The sequence below is a fragment of the Chenopodium quinoa genome, unplaced genomic scaffold (assembly GCF_001683475.1).
Source record: "Chenopodium quinoa cultivar QQ74 unplaced genomic scaffold, ASM168347v1, whole genome shotgun sequence".
In the NCBI taxonomy this organism is placed as follows: Eukaryota; Viridiplantae; Streptophyta; class Magnoliopsida; order Caryophyllales; family Amaranthaceae; genus Chenopodium; species Chenopodium quinoa.
The window spans coordinates 538238-554953 of NW_018743284.1; the positions used below are offsets into that span (position 1 = coordinate 538238).

Genomic DNA, 16716 nt, shown 5'->3' on the forward strand with positions numbered 1-16716 from the left:
AGGTTACTAGGAAAGTTTTTAGTTAGTTAATTAGAGTTTGATTAGGATAAGTTTTCCTAATCTAGTTACAAGTAGTAATTCTATTCTAATTAGGATACTTAGGGAACAAAGTTAGGGGTTTGTCCTAATCCTTGTTGGAGTAGAATAAGGTAATATAGAAAATCAGATTAATTTCAATACAAATTGTTTACCTTTGTTTAAACTTTTCGTTGCTAGTTTTCAATTCAAGGAGTTGTTTTAATAATTAGAACGTTCAATTCTTAGTTCTAGGAGTAGTCTAAGTTTTGTTTATCAAAATACTTAGTTCCAGGTTTAGTCTAGGACTAGGTAGTTTGAATGGACATTGAATTCGTTCCATAAGTGGTCATTTTCCAAGTCATATCCGGTTCATTGTTCTTAAAATTGTTCTATTTTCTGAAGGAATTCGGAAGGCTTGTGTTACTTGTGTGATTTTAGATTCTTTATTGGATTAAGGGGTTTAAATCCATATCAATATAATAGACTTACTTCGTAAGAGTTTCATACTCCATTAGATAAATATAGTACATACTTTTTTTTTTTTTTTTTTTTTTTTTGTGTTTTGTCAACTAATCAATTTTGTTATATTAAAAAAAAAATCACAAAAATGAATTTTTATTTTAAAAGAAATCCACTAGTAAATTTAATTTTTATTCATAAAAATTTACCGATAATGTTGTAATGATAAAAAATCAAATTCCACCATTTTTTGATGCTCCGTAAAAAATTTGAAATCCTTGTCCGCGCTTCCATCCTTCACTTTCTCTCTCCTCCACAACAATCGAATTCAGCCCTAAACATTCAAAAATTTCCCCAAATTCATGGAATTTCACTGAATAAACCCTAAAATGTCGACGATTGAGAAGCTGTTTGTGCAAATTTTCGACCGAAAGAGGCAGATTATCGAGAAATTGAACCACCAGAAGCAACTCTATGACCAACATTTGCTTTCCAAGCTCTTAATTCAAGGCATTCCTCCTCCTTCTTGGCTCCTCAATTCCGATAATCAATCTTCAACTTCAGATCTCACTGGTATTTATTTTTTTCCTCGATTTTTGGTGAATTTTGTGGTTTTTTTTTCGTAATTTTGAGGTTTTATGCTCAAAATTTGGGGGTTTATTGTTTGCCGGAAGTGTAGTTATAAATTAGGGCATGAAATTCATTTATTCCATAGCAATTTTAATGAAATTATGTTTATTGTAGGAAATTTTTAGCTTTGGTGTTACATTTGTTGCTATTTGATTAGGTTTTGATTGATTTTGCAATTGGCATCAATTTGTCGCCATTTCTTCAGTTTATTTCAGGACTTTTGGTTGTTAATCTTACTTTGCTAATATGCTTAATTATTTTTTCAGCATTGAACAAGGAAGAGCTTATTTCAGGACTGTTGCTTCCAAGACCAGGACCTTTTGCCTCTTACACCAGTGGTCCTAGTTTTTTATATGATCAGCCAGTTGTAGCAGAAGCAAATAGTGGTATACCAGACGAAACTTGTGCTGGAAAATGTGCCTCTAGCAATGGATTTGATGAAGATAGTGTTGCTCCACTGCATCATGTTGATGGCACTGAAGACGTGGATGGCATTGTTCCTCCTTGTCATGTTGATGGTGCTGAAGATATGGCTGACACTATTCCTCCTTGTCATGTTGATGGCACTGAAGATAGGGCCGGCATTGTTCCTCCGTGTCACATTGATGATATTGAAGATACGGTTGACATTGTTCCTCCATCTCATGTTGATGATGGCATGGACACATTCAGTTATGTCCCTATGTCTCCTGAAGATCAGATTGATACAAGGTTCTCAAATGTCTGTAAACCTGAGCAATCTCTTGCAAGAATACAGAGATCCAGGTCCCGTCAAAAGGCACTGGAGCTTCGGAATAGTGCAAAAGCAAGTACTAAAAGCCGTTTAGGGATGGAGAATGATGTTGGTTCTTTTCACGATGGAAAAATTTGTAGATATGATGAACAATTTGATTTAAAAAGATCTCTTGAATTGGATGGGCCTTCTGCATCACCTATTGAATTTTGCTCCAATGAAGAAGTAGCAATTGGAAATTGCTCAAACAAAGAGGATAGTGTTGATGCTTGTGTTGGATTTTTGGCACAAGCTACAGGATTTGATCCTCTTATTTTCTCCAAGGAAGAAGCAGTAACTGAAAATTCTACACACAAGGAGAAAATTGATGATGCCTTAGACGGTCTTTTTACTCATTCAACAGTTAGTGAGGCAAAGGAGGTAGATTTGGAAGACAATCAGAAGATTGAAGAAAACAGCAACATTTATGGTAATAGGATTACTAGATCCAAAGGCAGTTGCCAACAATTAGGTGGTTCTTTTTCAAATTCAACAGATTATGGGGCAAAGGAGGTAGAAATGGGAGACAATCAGAAGATCGAAGAACACAACATTGTTTATGGTGGTAGGATTACAAGATCCAGAAGCAGTTCCCAACAAACCTTTGATGGAGCTCACCCTCTTAATGTAAAGAGTGTTGATGTTTGCGTTGGTCAAGTAACTAGAACCAAGAGTGGCCTGACACAGCAGGTGGAAACTTCCATTGGAAACAGCAGCAAGCCTTGCAGTGGTAAAATTACAAGCTCTAAAGATGATGAAGCAGAAGAAAGAGAAACAAGGTTTTGGAGAAGCATGTCTAGGGAGGTGTCTGTAAAACCCAAGCAACTTGATTTTGATGAAGTTGAAGAAGGCAATTTAGGCGACATCCCCAGCCATTTGTCAGATTCTGTTAGTCAGGACATATTAGAAGAGAGAGCCAGAGCTAACACGAAGTCTAGCACTTATCCTGGTATATCTTCTTCTAGAGCATGTCCTGAGTCATTAGAGTACGAAGCCCATGGGGTTTTAGGTAGTGAAATTGCTCATCAAGTTAATTCTAAAAGTGACAAAACACCCGGACAGTCCTTGATTTTGCAACATTGTGGGGATGTGTTACATTCTTCTTTTGACACTGATACTGAAGAAGTTGCTCGGCCGAGTCGTGGCAGAACCCCAGTTGGATCATTGAAATCGGTGACTGATTTTGCTCCTTCTGTAGAGATGGTGCAATCAGGGAGCCTTTGTAATATTGCAGCTGTACGAGCTTCCTCCTCAAGCCATGAAAAGCAGGTTGGTGGTTCTAAACTATTTGAGCTTGGAGCTGAAGTAAACATGCTTCCTAACTTCAATTGTAGAGATGACATGGATAATTCTTGGCCATGTTATAAGCGGAGGAAAATCGAATATCAGAACCCCAACAAATCTTCCAGCCCAACTTTGAGGACAAGTTCCTACAAAGCTATCAGTGAAAGTGTATCAAATATATCTGCTTGGGGTGAGAAAGAAAACATTTTTCCTTTGCCTCAGGAACCCTCAATTTCTCATAATTCAGGCGCCGCTTTATCAGATTGTGCTATTCTTATCAAGGTGACTGATCATAGTGTCCCTTCTTTACCGAGCAAGGAACAAGTGTTGACTCCTCAGGTGGGGTGTGGAAAGGTACTGCTTCACCCATGCTATCTATTGTTAACCTTCTAATATGATATAGTACTTCATCACAATATGTTTAACATGTAGCATGTTCCATGCATTATTTATTTTGTTAACCCAGATTCTGGTTGTATTTAATACACCCACCCCAGTTATACATTTCTCATAAGTATGTACACTTATAAAGTAGATAGTTATTGTATTGATTTTTAAATTTAACAAATACTATTGCACTGGTATTCTATAGTGATGCATTGATATTTCAAGCGTTAAATAAGATGAAAAAGTTCAGCTACTTAAGAGAGATATACTATAGAATGGAGTATGCTGTAAATTACCTCTATCACTACAACAGAGTTGACATTTTGTCTAACGTTATTTTACCTTGCTATGAGATTAATCTCTTAATGTTTACCTGGCAGGATAAAGCTAGTTTAGGGAGAATTGATTCGTCCTCCGCACATGAACACCAAAAACTTTCAAAATCTGATGTTTCAAATGTGAATCAAAGTATTATTGCAGAGCCATCAGATTTGACTTGGGATGGAAAAGTGGAAACAAATGCATCAACTGCTGCAACTTGCCGTGGAAGGGTGTCTGGTGGTTTGGTGAATCATCAAGATCTGGTTGATAGTGACACTGTAGTGAAGTTGATGGATACGAAAATGGCAGTGGATCATAGAAATTCTCATCACAAAGTGCATGAATTTAAGTTATCTATTGGTTCTCCACTAATGGAGTGTATGAAAGTGGCTGAAGTGGATCAAACTATACCAGGGTTTCTGAAAGTGGCTGAAGTCGATCAAACTATACCAGAGTTTGATCGTTTTGTTATAGGTGAGAATACAGTTGACGCACAAAGTTACAGAGATAAATTTACCCATGAAGAAGCTCCCATTCTGGATAACAAAGTGGATAGGAACAGCTTGTCTGAGATAATTTGCAAATCTGCAACTTTTGGCACCCCTGTATCTCCCTTTACTAGTGGATGCAAAATGTACTTAGCACCAGGTATATACTCTTCAGTACCTAACGGGCTGCTGGAGAACATTGACCTACCAAGTAATCTGCTGCCCAGTGGAAGTGCTTTTCTTGGGAAGTCTCATTCCGATCTCTTTTCTTTTCCTGGTAGACAATATGGATGGGAAATCAAGAAACCTTTTCTGTCACCTGTTGGGAAGGGCTTTGAAGGTGCTACGTCAAAATCTGCTAGTTCAGATAAGCTAGGTAGCAGTAATCTGGAGCTTACTTGCTTCCCCATTCAGGAGGATCCTGAAAGTGGTGAGGAAGAAGTGAATGATGCTGTTAACACTGGTGTGGAAAAGAACTCATCAACTATGAAAAATAGCACCAACATTGAACCATCTTTTGATATTACTTTGCAGTCTATTAGTTCCCTGGCTCCAGATCATGCGGATGAGAGAGATTGTTTAGACTCTGTGAGCACTGATGTCAAGAGAACTGATTCAAGTACAGGAAGTGGTGTGTACAAGGAGTCATCTTGTGATATAGCTTTGCAGAATGAAAGCTTTCTGGCTCCAGATGATGCAGACAAGAGATGTAGTCAAGGATCTGGAAGCACAGAAATCGGCACTTTTGAAACACATAATGACAGCAAGAAAAGTAGCATGGGTCAGAAAAGAAGCATGCAGACAAGGTTTGGGAAGGAGAACAATGGTTTTTCAGTTGGTGCTTACAGCAGCAAGAAGCACTCAAAACCACACAGTAGCAGGTTCAGCAAATCAAAATTATCTGGAAAATTGAGTTTAAGAAGCAGAGGACAAAGTTTGTCAGAGAAGGAACAGAAGCGCACTAATATTGTCTCTAACATAAAATCCTTTGTGCCACTTGTTCAACAAAAACTAGCAGCTGCTGTTCTACCTGGTAATACATTTACGCTTTATTTTTTAAGTGCTTTTATAGGAGCTCAATGTATGGTACTTGGTGTACTTCTTATCCTTGTTGCATACCCACTGGGAATTAGATATTATTAGCAAGTTCACATGATAGTTCATGGTATCTATCCCTGTCCGTCTTCATTTCATCGTCCTTATCCTTGTTTTTAAATGGCTTAGAAGTTGGAACTTCTTGTCCATATTTTAGTGCCAAAGTATTTACCTCATTATCCTTCTGAAAGTATTTACTAGAGAGGCGATTGGTTCTGGTCTTTTATTATACATCTGATTGTGCAATTAGGGTGTTTGGTGCTATTATGAAGCATTTTGTTATGCTTAATTCATTTATATGCTATAGGGATCTAAATTTTAAAATGTGTATCGAACTGTTAAACATTCTGACATAGGCTATTTGCTATTTTCAAAGCTCATACATGGATATCTTTGTATTGATGTGCAGAAAAGAGAGATGTAAAAGTTAAGGCTCTCCAAGCTGCTGAAGCTGCCAAACGTGCTGCTGAAATAAGAGAAAATGAACGCAATCAGAAGAAAGAGGCAATGAAGCTTGAACGAGCACGAGTGGAGCAAAAAAATATGAAGGAAATGGAACTGAAAAGAAAACTCAAAGAGGAACAAAGAAAGAAAAGGGAGGCTGAAAATGCAGCTAAGAAAAGACAGAGAGAAGAAGAAGAAAAGAAAGAAAAGGAAAGGAAAAAACAGCGTATTGAAGAAGCACGGTTACAGCACAAGCAAGCAGAGGATAAACTTCAAGCTTGGAATGAGGATTCAAGATGTGCACCAGAGGTTTGGCCTTGTCCTTGTATAGTCTCAACCATTATTCGTCTATCATTGTTGGCTTAAATATTGTGATCATTATAGGAAGGAAGAGCTCATCAGAGAAAAGACTTTAATGAGAAAACAGAAAAACAACTTGACAAAGGATATGAAAGAGAAGATTCAGAGAAGGCAGTGAATAATTTGGTCGTTGGGAGTGATAGAGGAGAAACTGATGATGGACTTTCAACCTTAATTGATCACAAGATGTCAACGGGATCTTCTGCCGTTGGAAAGGTTAAATCATTTTTCTGTTGCACTATGAACTGTTTTAATTGGTTTCTTTTTTTTTTTTTGTTTTTTTTTTGTTTTTTTTTGTTGTTTTTTTTTTTTTTTTTTTAATGTAGAAAGGGTGGGGGGCAGGGGGGATGCATAGTGCATACAGCATTAGGTTCCAAGTAGCATAATCTGGGCTTATATGTATAGATATATTTGGCTCATCTACCTTTCAGACGCCTTGGTTTGTGGTGAAATCTCCCTTTTTATTAGCTTTGATGGTCTTTGCAGGTAAGTGCCGTTGACGTGGCTGAAAGTTCAACACCTAATGTTGACAATGATAAACCAACACATAGAACCAGTGCGCCACAGTCATATGATATATCACCATACCAGTGCTCAGATGATGAAGAGGATGAAGTGGATAGAATACAAAACAAGAAATTTGTGCCTACATGGGCCAGGTTTGCATCTTAATTTAGTTCCTTGAAATTGGTTCTCTACATTGTAAGCTTTTTAATTCCTCTTTCTTAATGGTAGAGGTAATATCAATGTATGGGGAGTTATCTGGTTAATCTGCTGTAGGTTGGGTTTTGGTTTGTTGCTATGGTTTTTGTTACATTTCACACATCTCCTATCATGTTTTCATGATATGATCAGTTGTCAAATCAGCTTACATTCTGAATCTTGATCTGTTGCTTGTTATCTTCAGTAAAAGCTGCGTTTCATTGGCTGTATCATCTTTGCAACACGTAGATCCAGATCTGATTTTTCCTCCCGGATGTTTTTGTAGCTTGGAAGAAGGTAAAGTTCTTTATATGCCTAATTAGTGATATACTTAATTAAATTGAACTATTTCACATACCAAATAAGTTCTATTTTCCTCTCCCAGTTCTTATGCCCAGAAGATTACCACAGAAATAGAAGGGAGAACAGAGTTGGCAGAGATTTGCTTTTGGTTTGCGAGCAGGTAAATCCCCCTTTTCTGCTCAGGCCTTCTGTCCCTGGTAATATTCTTGATCAATTAGCCTTATTCAAATATGAATTATAACTCTAGACCGTAGAGGTCTTTGTTAACATTAGCCACAACTTAAATGAGTAGCAAATTAGCAATACCTGAATCTCTGGTACTTGGCCCAATGTAGTTTTATTTTTACCCCCTTTTCACTGCAAAATTTTTATTAAAGTTTGGGAGTACATTCATAATCTAGTCAATTTTTAGATGTTTGATATGGGCATCATCTTTACTCATCGCTGTTATCTTGTGACAACAACAATCTGCCGTATTGCCTTTCTGCTATAGAAATCTGGTAGTAGGCTTTTATTATTCCTCTCAGTTATACTTAACCACTTGTGTGGTTCAGCAGATTTTTGAAGGGGCAATGTACACCACTACCTCCATTCGTCAGCTGAAAGAAGACTTCTCACACTCATAAATGAATTAAGAGACTCTTGGATTATAGCTGTATATATGTCTGATATTTTACACTGGTAATGTTTTTTTAACAACCCTTAGTTATCTTAGTAGCTTAATTCTAAGCTAGGAATGATTGCCAGATTCCACTGGCGTATGTAATATTATAGATTTGAAGAGTTGAAGGAGCTTTCAAATTTCAGAGGAAGCCATTAGCTCTAGCAACTAATGCTCAGATATTGATTAAAGTCTTAGGCGTTTTCAAACTTTCACCAGTCTGATTAGCAACTCGTGATATTCTTGCTGGATTAGAATAGAGAATATTGCCAGTCATCCAAGATTGTTTGGATGGAGGGATAAGGATAGAGTATCGCCTTTTTATGTAGGAACTAATCTCTCCTTGTGTTATTTATTTGTAAATCGATTTGTTTTTTTTAAAATTTTTCTAACAGCATAAATTTGCAGTAGAGGCATGTAATTTCATGGTTACTCGAAGTAATATTATGTATCAAGGTTAGCTACCTGTAATTGTTGATTTAGTGTCGGACATTTTTAATCTATCTATGTCCTCTGCACTTGGGATTTGCCTGGATTTTTCCTTAAGTACAAGGGTTTAAAGAGCAAGTTTCTAGATTCTCAGGGGGAAAAAAAAAAAAAAAAAAAAGGTATATTTGTGGATTTGAAGTTTTCACATTGCAACGGCTAGTGAATTGTATCTGTGTAGTGTGTATGAAAAATGGTGGGCCTTGAGTTTGGACTTTAACCTGTGTGGAGTGTGGGTCACATGACCCATTTACCTTTGTGCCCTTGTCAGATTGATTTTTTTTTTTTTTTGTTTATTCATTTGTTTGTTTATTAATTTATCTGACAGTTAGAAATTTGAATTGTGGACTACTTAATGTATTCACTTCCCAATTCCGCATTGCCAATCTTTTACATTAAGCTCGGATTCCAATGGCATCTCTGTGTATTTGATACTCTAGGTCTTACTTACAGTGAAATCAGTGATCATTGGATCAATTTGGTAGAATAATATATTTTGATTGATATGCTAAATGTTCTATTTGAGGCTAAAAAGTTAAAACTTTAGACTTGACAAGCTTTTAAATAATCTGATATAATAAATGTTACGATATGAATTACTCATACTGTATTGATAAAGTTTCTTATTACTAGAAAAATATTTGGTAGAAATCTCTTTAAGGTTTTGTTGTGATCACTTTAAGTTTACTAATTTCAGATCTTATATGTTTAGATATACGATAAGTATAGTGTTTCAAAAAAAAAAAAATACGATAAGTATAGAAAAAATAAATTTTGATAAGAGTTTATAAAAGTTAGTACAAATTATAATTAAAATAAGTTCATGTATGTTTTAGATAATACGGAGTATAACTCCTCTACACATTGTAGATTTGTAAACCGCTAATAAAATCTTATTGGATCTTTACATGCTATATAAAAAGGGACATAAATACGCTCTTTGATAAGTTTATGCATTATATGTCACCATAAAATAATTTTGTGTTACATGAAAAATTGAAAATGAGGATATAGTTAGAACTTAAACTTAATTAAACATAATAAAAGCCAAAATTTAGTCAAAACTTAATATTTTCTTATTATGTTGTTTTATCCTCGTATTGAATTTCATAAAGTTATTTTATCCTCATATTGAATTTCATTGTATAAAACTTATACCGAAACTTATTACACCAAACTTATTCATTGGTTTCAAAAAAATAAATAAATAAATAAATAAATAAATTGAATTTCATTGTATTAGGGTGTGTTCTATGCACCTGATTTTCACTGATCTGAACTTATTAGATCTTATTAAAACTTATTAAGGGTGTATTCTATTCACCTGATTTTTACTTATCTGAACTTATCTTATCTTATCAGAACTTATCTAAACTTACTTGAACTTATCTAAACTTACTTGAACTCATCAGAACTTGTAATATGTACTTGGGTAACCCTTATCAGAACTTATTTTTCTTGAACTGAATTTATCTGAACTTATATAAGTGAAAATAACGTGAACAAAACAGATCCTAAAACTTATTTTAGTTGTAGTTTGTACTTGAATAAGTATTATTAAAACTTATTAAACTTAAACTGAATTTAACCGAACTTATTACACCTGAAACAAGTGAAAATAACGTGAATAAAACAAACCCTAAAACTTATTACAAAAACTTAATACCAAACACCTAACACCAAATTTGTACTTTATATTGAGTAGTACTCCGTAGTAAAGTGGCTGATATCATTAACATGGCAGCTCCTCCCATTAATTAATTTGGTCAAACCAAAACATTTTCAATCATTAATGTCAAATTTCAGAATTTCCAAAATTTCATGCAACATTACTTGGACCCACCCACCTCCTTATGACATCACATATCAGTAACACTAGTGCTAAACTGCTAATAATCATATTAAAACGTCATTTTCACCTATTTTAACAAAGATTTAACCTAAAAAGTTCTTAAATAACCGTTATACAATCCACCTACAAATATCAACCCTTTTTTTTTTTTTTTAATTTTGTCCAAAAATAAAAATAAAAACTATAAAAAAATTTTGTAACCGACAACCCACGCGCCCATTTTCCAACGGTTTAAACCCCATTTTCTCCCTCCTTATTTCCCACTCTCTTTCTCTCTCTTAAAAATACAACTACTCTGTTTTCCCCTGTTTTTCAATTTCTTTGAAATGCTAAAATTCTCCAAGAAATCCAGCTTTTTTTCACAAAATTCAACCAAATTCTTCTGTTTCTTGACAAAATTCCAAATACCCACTTCAAATTTCACACCAATTAACCATGAATTCATCTTCAAGAAACTCAATTTTTCGCCTCGGCTTCGCAGCAATCATTTTCTTCCTCCTTATAATCTCAACCTCTGCTTCTTCAATTAGCTTCCATTTCACATCGTTTAACCCCAGAAATTTCACTTTATTGGGTGATTCATATCTGAAAGATGGAGTTGTTGGTCTTACAAGAGATGCTACAGTTCCAACTACAAGTTCCGGATCAATCATTTACAATAACCCAATTCAATTCTTTGATTCTGAAGCTAATATTACCGCTTCTTTTTCTGTAACATTCTCTCTTTCAATCAGTAATGTTAATCCTACTTCATCTTCTGGTGATGGATTAGCCTTTTTTCTGTCTCCTGATAATCAGACTCTTGGGAGTCCTGGTGGGTATTTGGGTCTTGTGAACTCCTCTGAGTTAACCAAGAATCGTTTTATCGGGTTTGAGTTCGATATGAAACTTGATCCTCATTTCAATGATCCGAATGATAATCATGTGGGTTTGGATATTAATAGCTTACAATCAATCAAAACTGCCAATTTGCTGTCAAAAGGGATTGATCTTAAAAGTGGGGATTTGATTAATGTGTGGATTGATTACAAGAATGAGAGAAAGTTGGTGAAAATTTACATGGGTTATTCGAATACCAAGCCCACAAACCCGGTTTTAGAAGTCGAAATCGATCTTTCGGAGTATTTGAAGGAGTTTGTGTATTTGGGGTTTTCAGGTTCTAGTGAAGGAAGTACTGAAGTTCATCTGATTGAAAGTTTTGGTTTACAGACTTTTGGATTTTTGCCTGTCAGACCTCATTTCAGGACTCATAATGTGTCTGACAGTACTGTGACAATCTCTCCTGTTCCGAGGCTAAAATCGAGCTCAAAGAATCGTCGAAAGAGGATTGGATTAGGCCTTTTGATTGCTGGTCCGGTTTTCTGCTGTGTTGTTTTGGTTGTTCTTGGTTTTGTTTTTGCCAAGAAATGGGAGAAAATCAGGAAACAGAAGAGTTTTAAGGCTGAAATGGTTACTGGTCCTAGAGAGTTTAGCTATAGAGAGCTGAAGTTTGCTACAAAGGGGTTTCATTCGAGTAGGATTCTAGGAAACGGCGCGTTTGGGACTGTGTACAAGGCTTATTTCCTGTCCTCAGGAGTTATTGCAGCAGTGAAGAGATCAAAGCATAATCATGAAAATAAGGCTGAGTTTCTTGCTGAGTTATCGATTATTGCTTGTTTGAGGCATAAAAACTTGGTTCAATTACAAGGTTGGTGTGCAGAAAAAGGTGAATTGTTACTTGTTTATGATTATATGCCTAATGGAAGCCTTGACAAAGTGCTGTATCCCGAGAAAAAAATCGACAATAACCTGCTTCCATGGCCTCAAAGATACAATGTTGTGGTGGGTTTAGCCTCAGTTCTGACATACTTGCACCAAGAGTGTGAGCAGCAGGTTATACATAGAGATATCAAGACTAGTAATGTGTTGTTAGATGGGAATTTCAACCCGAAGCTGGGTGATTTCGGGTTAGCTAGGCTTATGGATCATGATAAAAGCCCGGTTTCAACTCTAACAGCAGGAACAATGGGGTACTTGGCTCCTGAGTATCTGCAGTATGGAAAAGCTACTGAAAAGACTGATGTTTTTAGCTATGGTATTGTGGTGCTTGAAGTGGCTTGTGGAAGGCAGCCAATAGAACGAGTAACGGGTGATGAGAATGTGGTTAATTTAGTGGATTGGGTGTGGGGGTTGCATTCTCAAGGAAGGCTCCTTGAAGCTGCTGATCCGAGGTTGAAAGGGGAGTTCGATGAGGCACAGATGAAGAAGCTTCTGCTTGTTGGGTTGAGCTGTGCGAATCCTGATTGCTTAGAGAGGCCTAACATGAGGAGGGTGCTTCAGATTCTTAACAATGAGGCCGGTCCTGTACTCGTTCCAAAATCGAAGCCCACATTGATCTTCTCAAGCAGCCTTCCCCTCAGTATAGAAGATATTGTTTCTGATTATGAAGTTGAGAGCAAAGCGTCAGAAGATCTGTTTCAGGATACAGTTCAGTCTAGTCAGGATTTTAAAGAGATTTGTTGAACAATATATACTGCTTCTAGTTTCATTCTTTCATTTGTTTGTTTTCTTTTACTTTTTTCATTCTTTCTGCACAGTGTGACATATTCCGTAAGTCTTGCAATCAATTATTACCAGTATTATTTTTGAGTTCAAGGTTTTAGTTGAACTATGTTGCACATCTCCTAGCTTAGGCAAATAGGCAGTATGAACTCTCACTTGGTACATTAGTACATTACACAACAAATGTAGTTGCTGTAACTCAATTAAATGAATACGCAAAAATTCCTTCTATGGCATTCTTTCTCTCTCTCTCTCTTTTTTTTTTTTCCATACATATATTATGCACAACAATGAAAACAACTTACATGATTGCGCACTTGTGCTCAGACTTGGCTGCTTATGCTGTGATGCATCTGATGCTCGAAACTGCTTGGTTTGATCAGTTTATCCACCTGGTTTCCTCTCTTGCAATTTAAAGTACTACTATTGAAAAATATATGACCCTATGAAATCTAAGTACAATGCATTACACTTGATAACTTTTCATTAGATTAGAAAAAATGATTCGTTCCCCTGAAATCAGCATCTCTGCATAATTTAGTTTTCTGAAGTAAATACTACTCGTACTTCTTTCCGGAGTAAAAGCATTGATCATAGAATTTACCATTTTATTGCCATTTATAGCTTTATAGATATGTATATGATCAATCCCAGTGGTGCATACCATTTTCCTATGACTCCTACTCTTACTTCATTAGTCTAAATAACGATATAAAGATCTGCTTCTTTCTTGTGAAATTGTATCAGAATTCAGAATGATGAACAAAGATTATAGCAGTAGATTTTTATTATAAATTTAATTGTTTTAATTTTTACCTCTAATCAAACTGTGGACTACTATCAAATAGGGACGGAGAGAGTATGAGATAAGAAGAACGACTACGTTCACTTGTATAAGACAAATATGATGTTGACAGAAGAAGAGAAAGCACACTCCCAACACTGGTAAAGGTTTTTCTTTAGCAAATGATGGGTTGTGCTCTCTCTCTTCTGTCAACACTTCCATCAAGCAAAATTTACCAAATGGACATGAATAGCCTTGTTCCTCGAGTCATTGCGACGATTAGAATAAACTACAAACAAGGCAGCAAAATGTGCATTAGAATTATACTTATACAAAAACACACAGTAGGATAGAAAATTTAGTCAAATAATTTTAAAATGGAAGAAAGTAATGGGATAAAGATTATCTATTGGATACATGGAAGTCGGATACATGGAAATTTCAATTTAGGCCAAAATATGCAAAATTATAGGAAAACAACACTTGCAAATGTATCCACACTGAAAACTTGTAGTCGTGTTACTCGTGTCCATGTAACATATAACATGCTAGAAGACATTTAAAGTTGCTTATGGCTAATTGATCTTAACTACAACCAAGAACAAAAAAACATTACCAAAATCGCGTAAGAAAGGATGAACTAACCTTCGTTCTCTACTGTTAGGCTTCCAATATCGATCACCACGTTGAAATTTAGAAGACTTTTGAAGTATCCTATGGCTAAATGTTATTCAACATGTATAAATGAGTCCGAAGTTTAGTACATACAATTAACAAACATACATACATCTACTTATATAGTTATATACTGTGCTTACAGGATATGCTGAAATCAACAATATCTACTGTAATTTTCTACCAAATTGATGGCTTACAACACATTGATACCAATCAAAATCGACAAAGATTCGAGTATATATACTAGTATTTGAATAATCAGAGAAAAATATTTATGATAACGATCATATATCTTTGTGATTACATATACAATTACATAGGAAGGAGGAGAAAGATTTTCTATTTTACAAAGGTTTTTGTAAGTCAACTGTATCAAGATATTATAAGTCTATATTCATTAAAGTCAAGGGAACATTGTTATCATGTAAAAAGAGATGGGAATTGTGTAGCCCATCATCTTGCTAAGATCGTTCCTTGTGGTGTCGAACAAGTACGGGTAGAGCACTATCCTAGGGAGATATCCACGTATGTACTCTCGGACACTTTGTCCCTTGATTAATGAATTTGTTCGGCAGCTTTCCTCAAAACAAAAAAAATAAAAAATAAAAAAGGCCTAGTCAAAGTCTAGGATATATTGTTTGTACATACCAGTTATATTACATGGATTCTCAGTGGTCCGTTCTTTATACTCATATTGTATGATTCTTTAGGGTACTCGTTAGCAAGATCCCTGTTATAAAATGTTCTTTAATTTCTTACATCACATCGAGTATTCAAACATCATACAATATGTTTATTACGACACAATATGTTCTCCTTAGGTATTGCGGTACAAATACCTAAGTCAAATGCAAAACTTGAATGTGTTCCTTAATTTTTATACAAGTATCTGAGTGATTTTTGCTAAAAAATAATAAGGTAACTATTGTTCATAATATACATTCGGGTTATCCTAATATTTATGTTCAATAAAGCATGCATATATTCATTTAATTTAATCAATTAACATTAAGTAACAAATTTCACTTTTTTGTATTAAAAAATTAATGAATATATCTATTCAAAAAAAAAAAAAAATTATAATAATTCCGCACCCAAAAAAAAAAATTCATAATTCCTGAAAGTTCTATTATGTTTTCCTATTGAAGTTAAAATTTCTAGTGAAAAAAATAAAATTATTTCTCAAGTTTTATCTTGAGAGAAAATAATTTATTTATTAAAAAAAAAAGAGAAAATAATTAATTTATTTACTTTAAATTTTAAAAATAAAAAAAATTGCATTTTGACTGAAATCACGTTCAAACCACTATTTAATTAATGAGCTAAAAACTTCCCTCAATCTTTCCCCACTTTTCCCTCCACTTCCCCTTACTTTGACCAACACTTAAAGTAACTACCTTAACTGCCACTTTCCCTCTTCTATATAAACTGCAAAACTCTAAGTACTTACACTTACATTTGCTTCATTCTTTGCGCTTTCTTTACTTTCTCTGTATAAACTTACTCTGATTTCATCAACAAGAAAAGAAAATGACCGCGTTTTCAGCAAACAAAGCTTCCAACTTTTCTCTGATTTTGCCGTCCTCTTTGTCTATTTGGCTGTCTTCCATGTTTCCTGCTTTCAGCTTGAAGTAGGAGGTGACAGCGGATGGGTTAAGCCTGATGGAAGCGAGTTCGAGACTTACAATGAGTGGGCAGAACAACACAGGTTTCACATTGGAGATACTATCAGTATGTTTTCTTGCATATGAATGTTATAAAACAATCTTGCTTATCTGATTTTTGTATGTTAGGCTTGTTTAATTGTTGGTTTTGGTAATTTTAGTGCTTATTATCTGACATTGTACTGTAACTGTAAGTCAGTTTCTGACAATCTGATTGTTTGTTTTTACTGATAGGATTCAAGTATAAAAATGACTCAGTGCTCCTGGTTGAAAGAGTTGACTATGAGAATTGTGATGTGAGCAACCCAATCTTGAAATTCGATGATGGGGATACTGTCTTTGAGTTTGATCATTCGGGTTTTGTATACTTTATCAGTGGGGAACCAGATCACTGTCTAGCAGGTCAGAAGATGATCATCCGCGTCATGGTGCAAGCTGCTGCTCATCAGCCCACTGCCGCTGCCCCTGCACCCTCGGCTGAGGGACCAACTGGGGGTCGTGATGGCGGAGACGGGTTCATTACTGACTCGTGGTGTCCTACCCCTACCAATGCCAGTGACATTCTGTCTGTCACATCTTATTTTCTGACGCTGTTCATGGGTGTCATGATCGTGCTTTATCTGTTCATGGATTAAGGAAGTTCTTTGATGTTAGGAATGTTCTTTTTATTGCTTTAGAGTTTAGACCTTTAGGGCAGAGTTCTATTAATCTATTTTAGTTGATTCATGTTGTTTTCCTCTGCTGTTTGAGGAATATTTGTTTTAATTTAGTACCATTAGACTTTGAT

The 16716-nt window shown here is 35.3% G+C and overlaps 3 protein-coding genes across 3 annotated transcripts; all 3 read left to right on the forward strand.

Moving 5' to 3' along the window:
* Window positions 1–669: 669 nt before the first annotated feature.
* Window positions 670–9274, forward strand: LOC110735513. Its single transcript, XM_021915702.1, has 9 exons — window positions 670–1050; window positions 1374–3517; window positions 3931–5392; window positions 5864–6207; window positions 6283–6474; window positions 6745–6917; window positions 7166–7257; window positions 7346–7423; window positions 7821–9274. The coding sequence occupies exons 1-8, from the start codon at window positions 867–869 to the stop codon at window positions 7375–7377; spliced, it is 4623 nt and encodes a 1540-aa protein (XP_021771394.1). The 5' UTR covers window positions 670–866; the 3' UTR covers window positions 7378–7423; window positions 7821–9274.
* A 679-nt stretch (window positions 9275–9953) lies between these two features.
* On the forward strand, window positions 9954–13591 carry LOC110735514 (probable L-type lectin-domain containing receptor kinase S.7). The gene has a single exon (XM_021915703.1). It carries the CDS (start codon window positions 10698–10700, stop codon window positions 12762–12764), a length of 2067 nt encoding a protein of 688 aa, XP_021771395.1. The 5' UTR covers window positions 9954–10697; the 3' UTR covers window positions 12765–13591.
* LOC110735547 (early nodulin-like protein 1) lies at window positions 13094–16564 on the forward strand. The gene is made up of 3 exons (XM_021915739.1): window positions 13094–13198; window positions 15891–15996; window positions 16164–16564. Exons 1-3 carry the CDS (start codon window positions 13094–13096, stop codon window positions 16562–16564), a joined length of 612 nt encoding a protein of 203 aa, XP_021771431.1.
* Window positions 16565–16716: the final 152 nt, after the last annotated feature.

Bases quoted from the DNA above. Each gene is read 5' to 3' on its own strand.
- LOC110735513 (XM_021915702.1), top strand. From the start codon at position 867: ATGTCGACGATTGAGAAGCTGTTTGTGCAAATTTTCGACCGAAAGAGG. The intron at 1,051-1,373 runs GTATTTATTTTT...TTATTTTTTCAG, and splicing joins TTCAACTTCAGATCTCACTG to CATTGAACAAGGAAGAGCTT. The intron at 3,518-3,930 runs GTACTGCTTCAC...TTTACCTGGCAG, and splicing joins CTCAGGTGGGGTGTGGAAAG to GATAAAGCTAGTTTAGGGAG.
- LOC110735514 (XM_021915703.1), top strand. From the start codon at position 10,698: ATGAATTCATCTTCAAGAAACTCAATTTTTCGCCTCGGCTTCGCAGCA.
- LOC110735547 (XM_021915739.1), top strand. From the start codon at position 13,094: ATGAAAACAACTTACATGATTGCGCACTTGTGCTCAGACTTGGCTGCT. The intron at 13,199-15,890 runs GTTTCCTCTCTT...TCCTGCTTTCAG, and splicing joins TTGATCAGTTTATCCACCTG to CTTGAAGTAGGAGGTGACAG. The intron at 15,997-16,163 runs GTATGTTTTCTT...TTTTACTGATAG, and splicing joins TCACATTGGAGATACTATCA to GATTCAAGTATAAAAATGAC.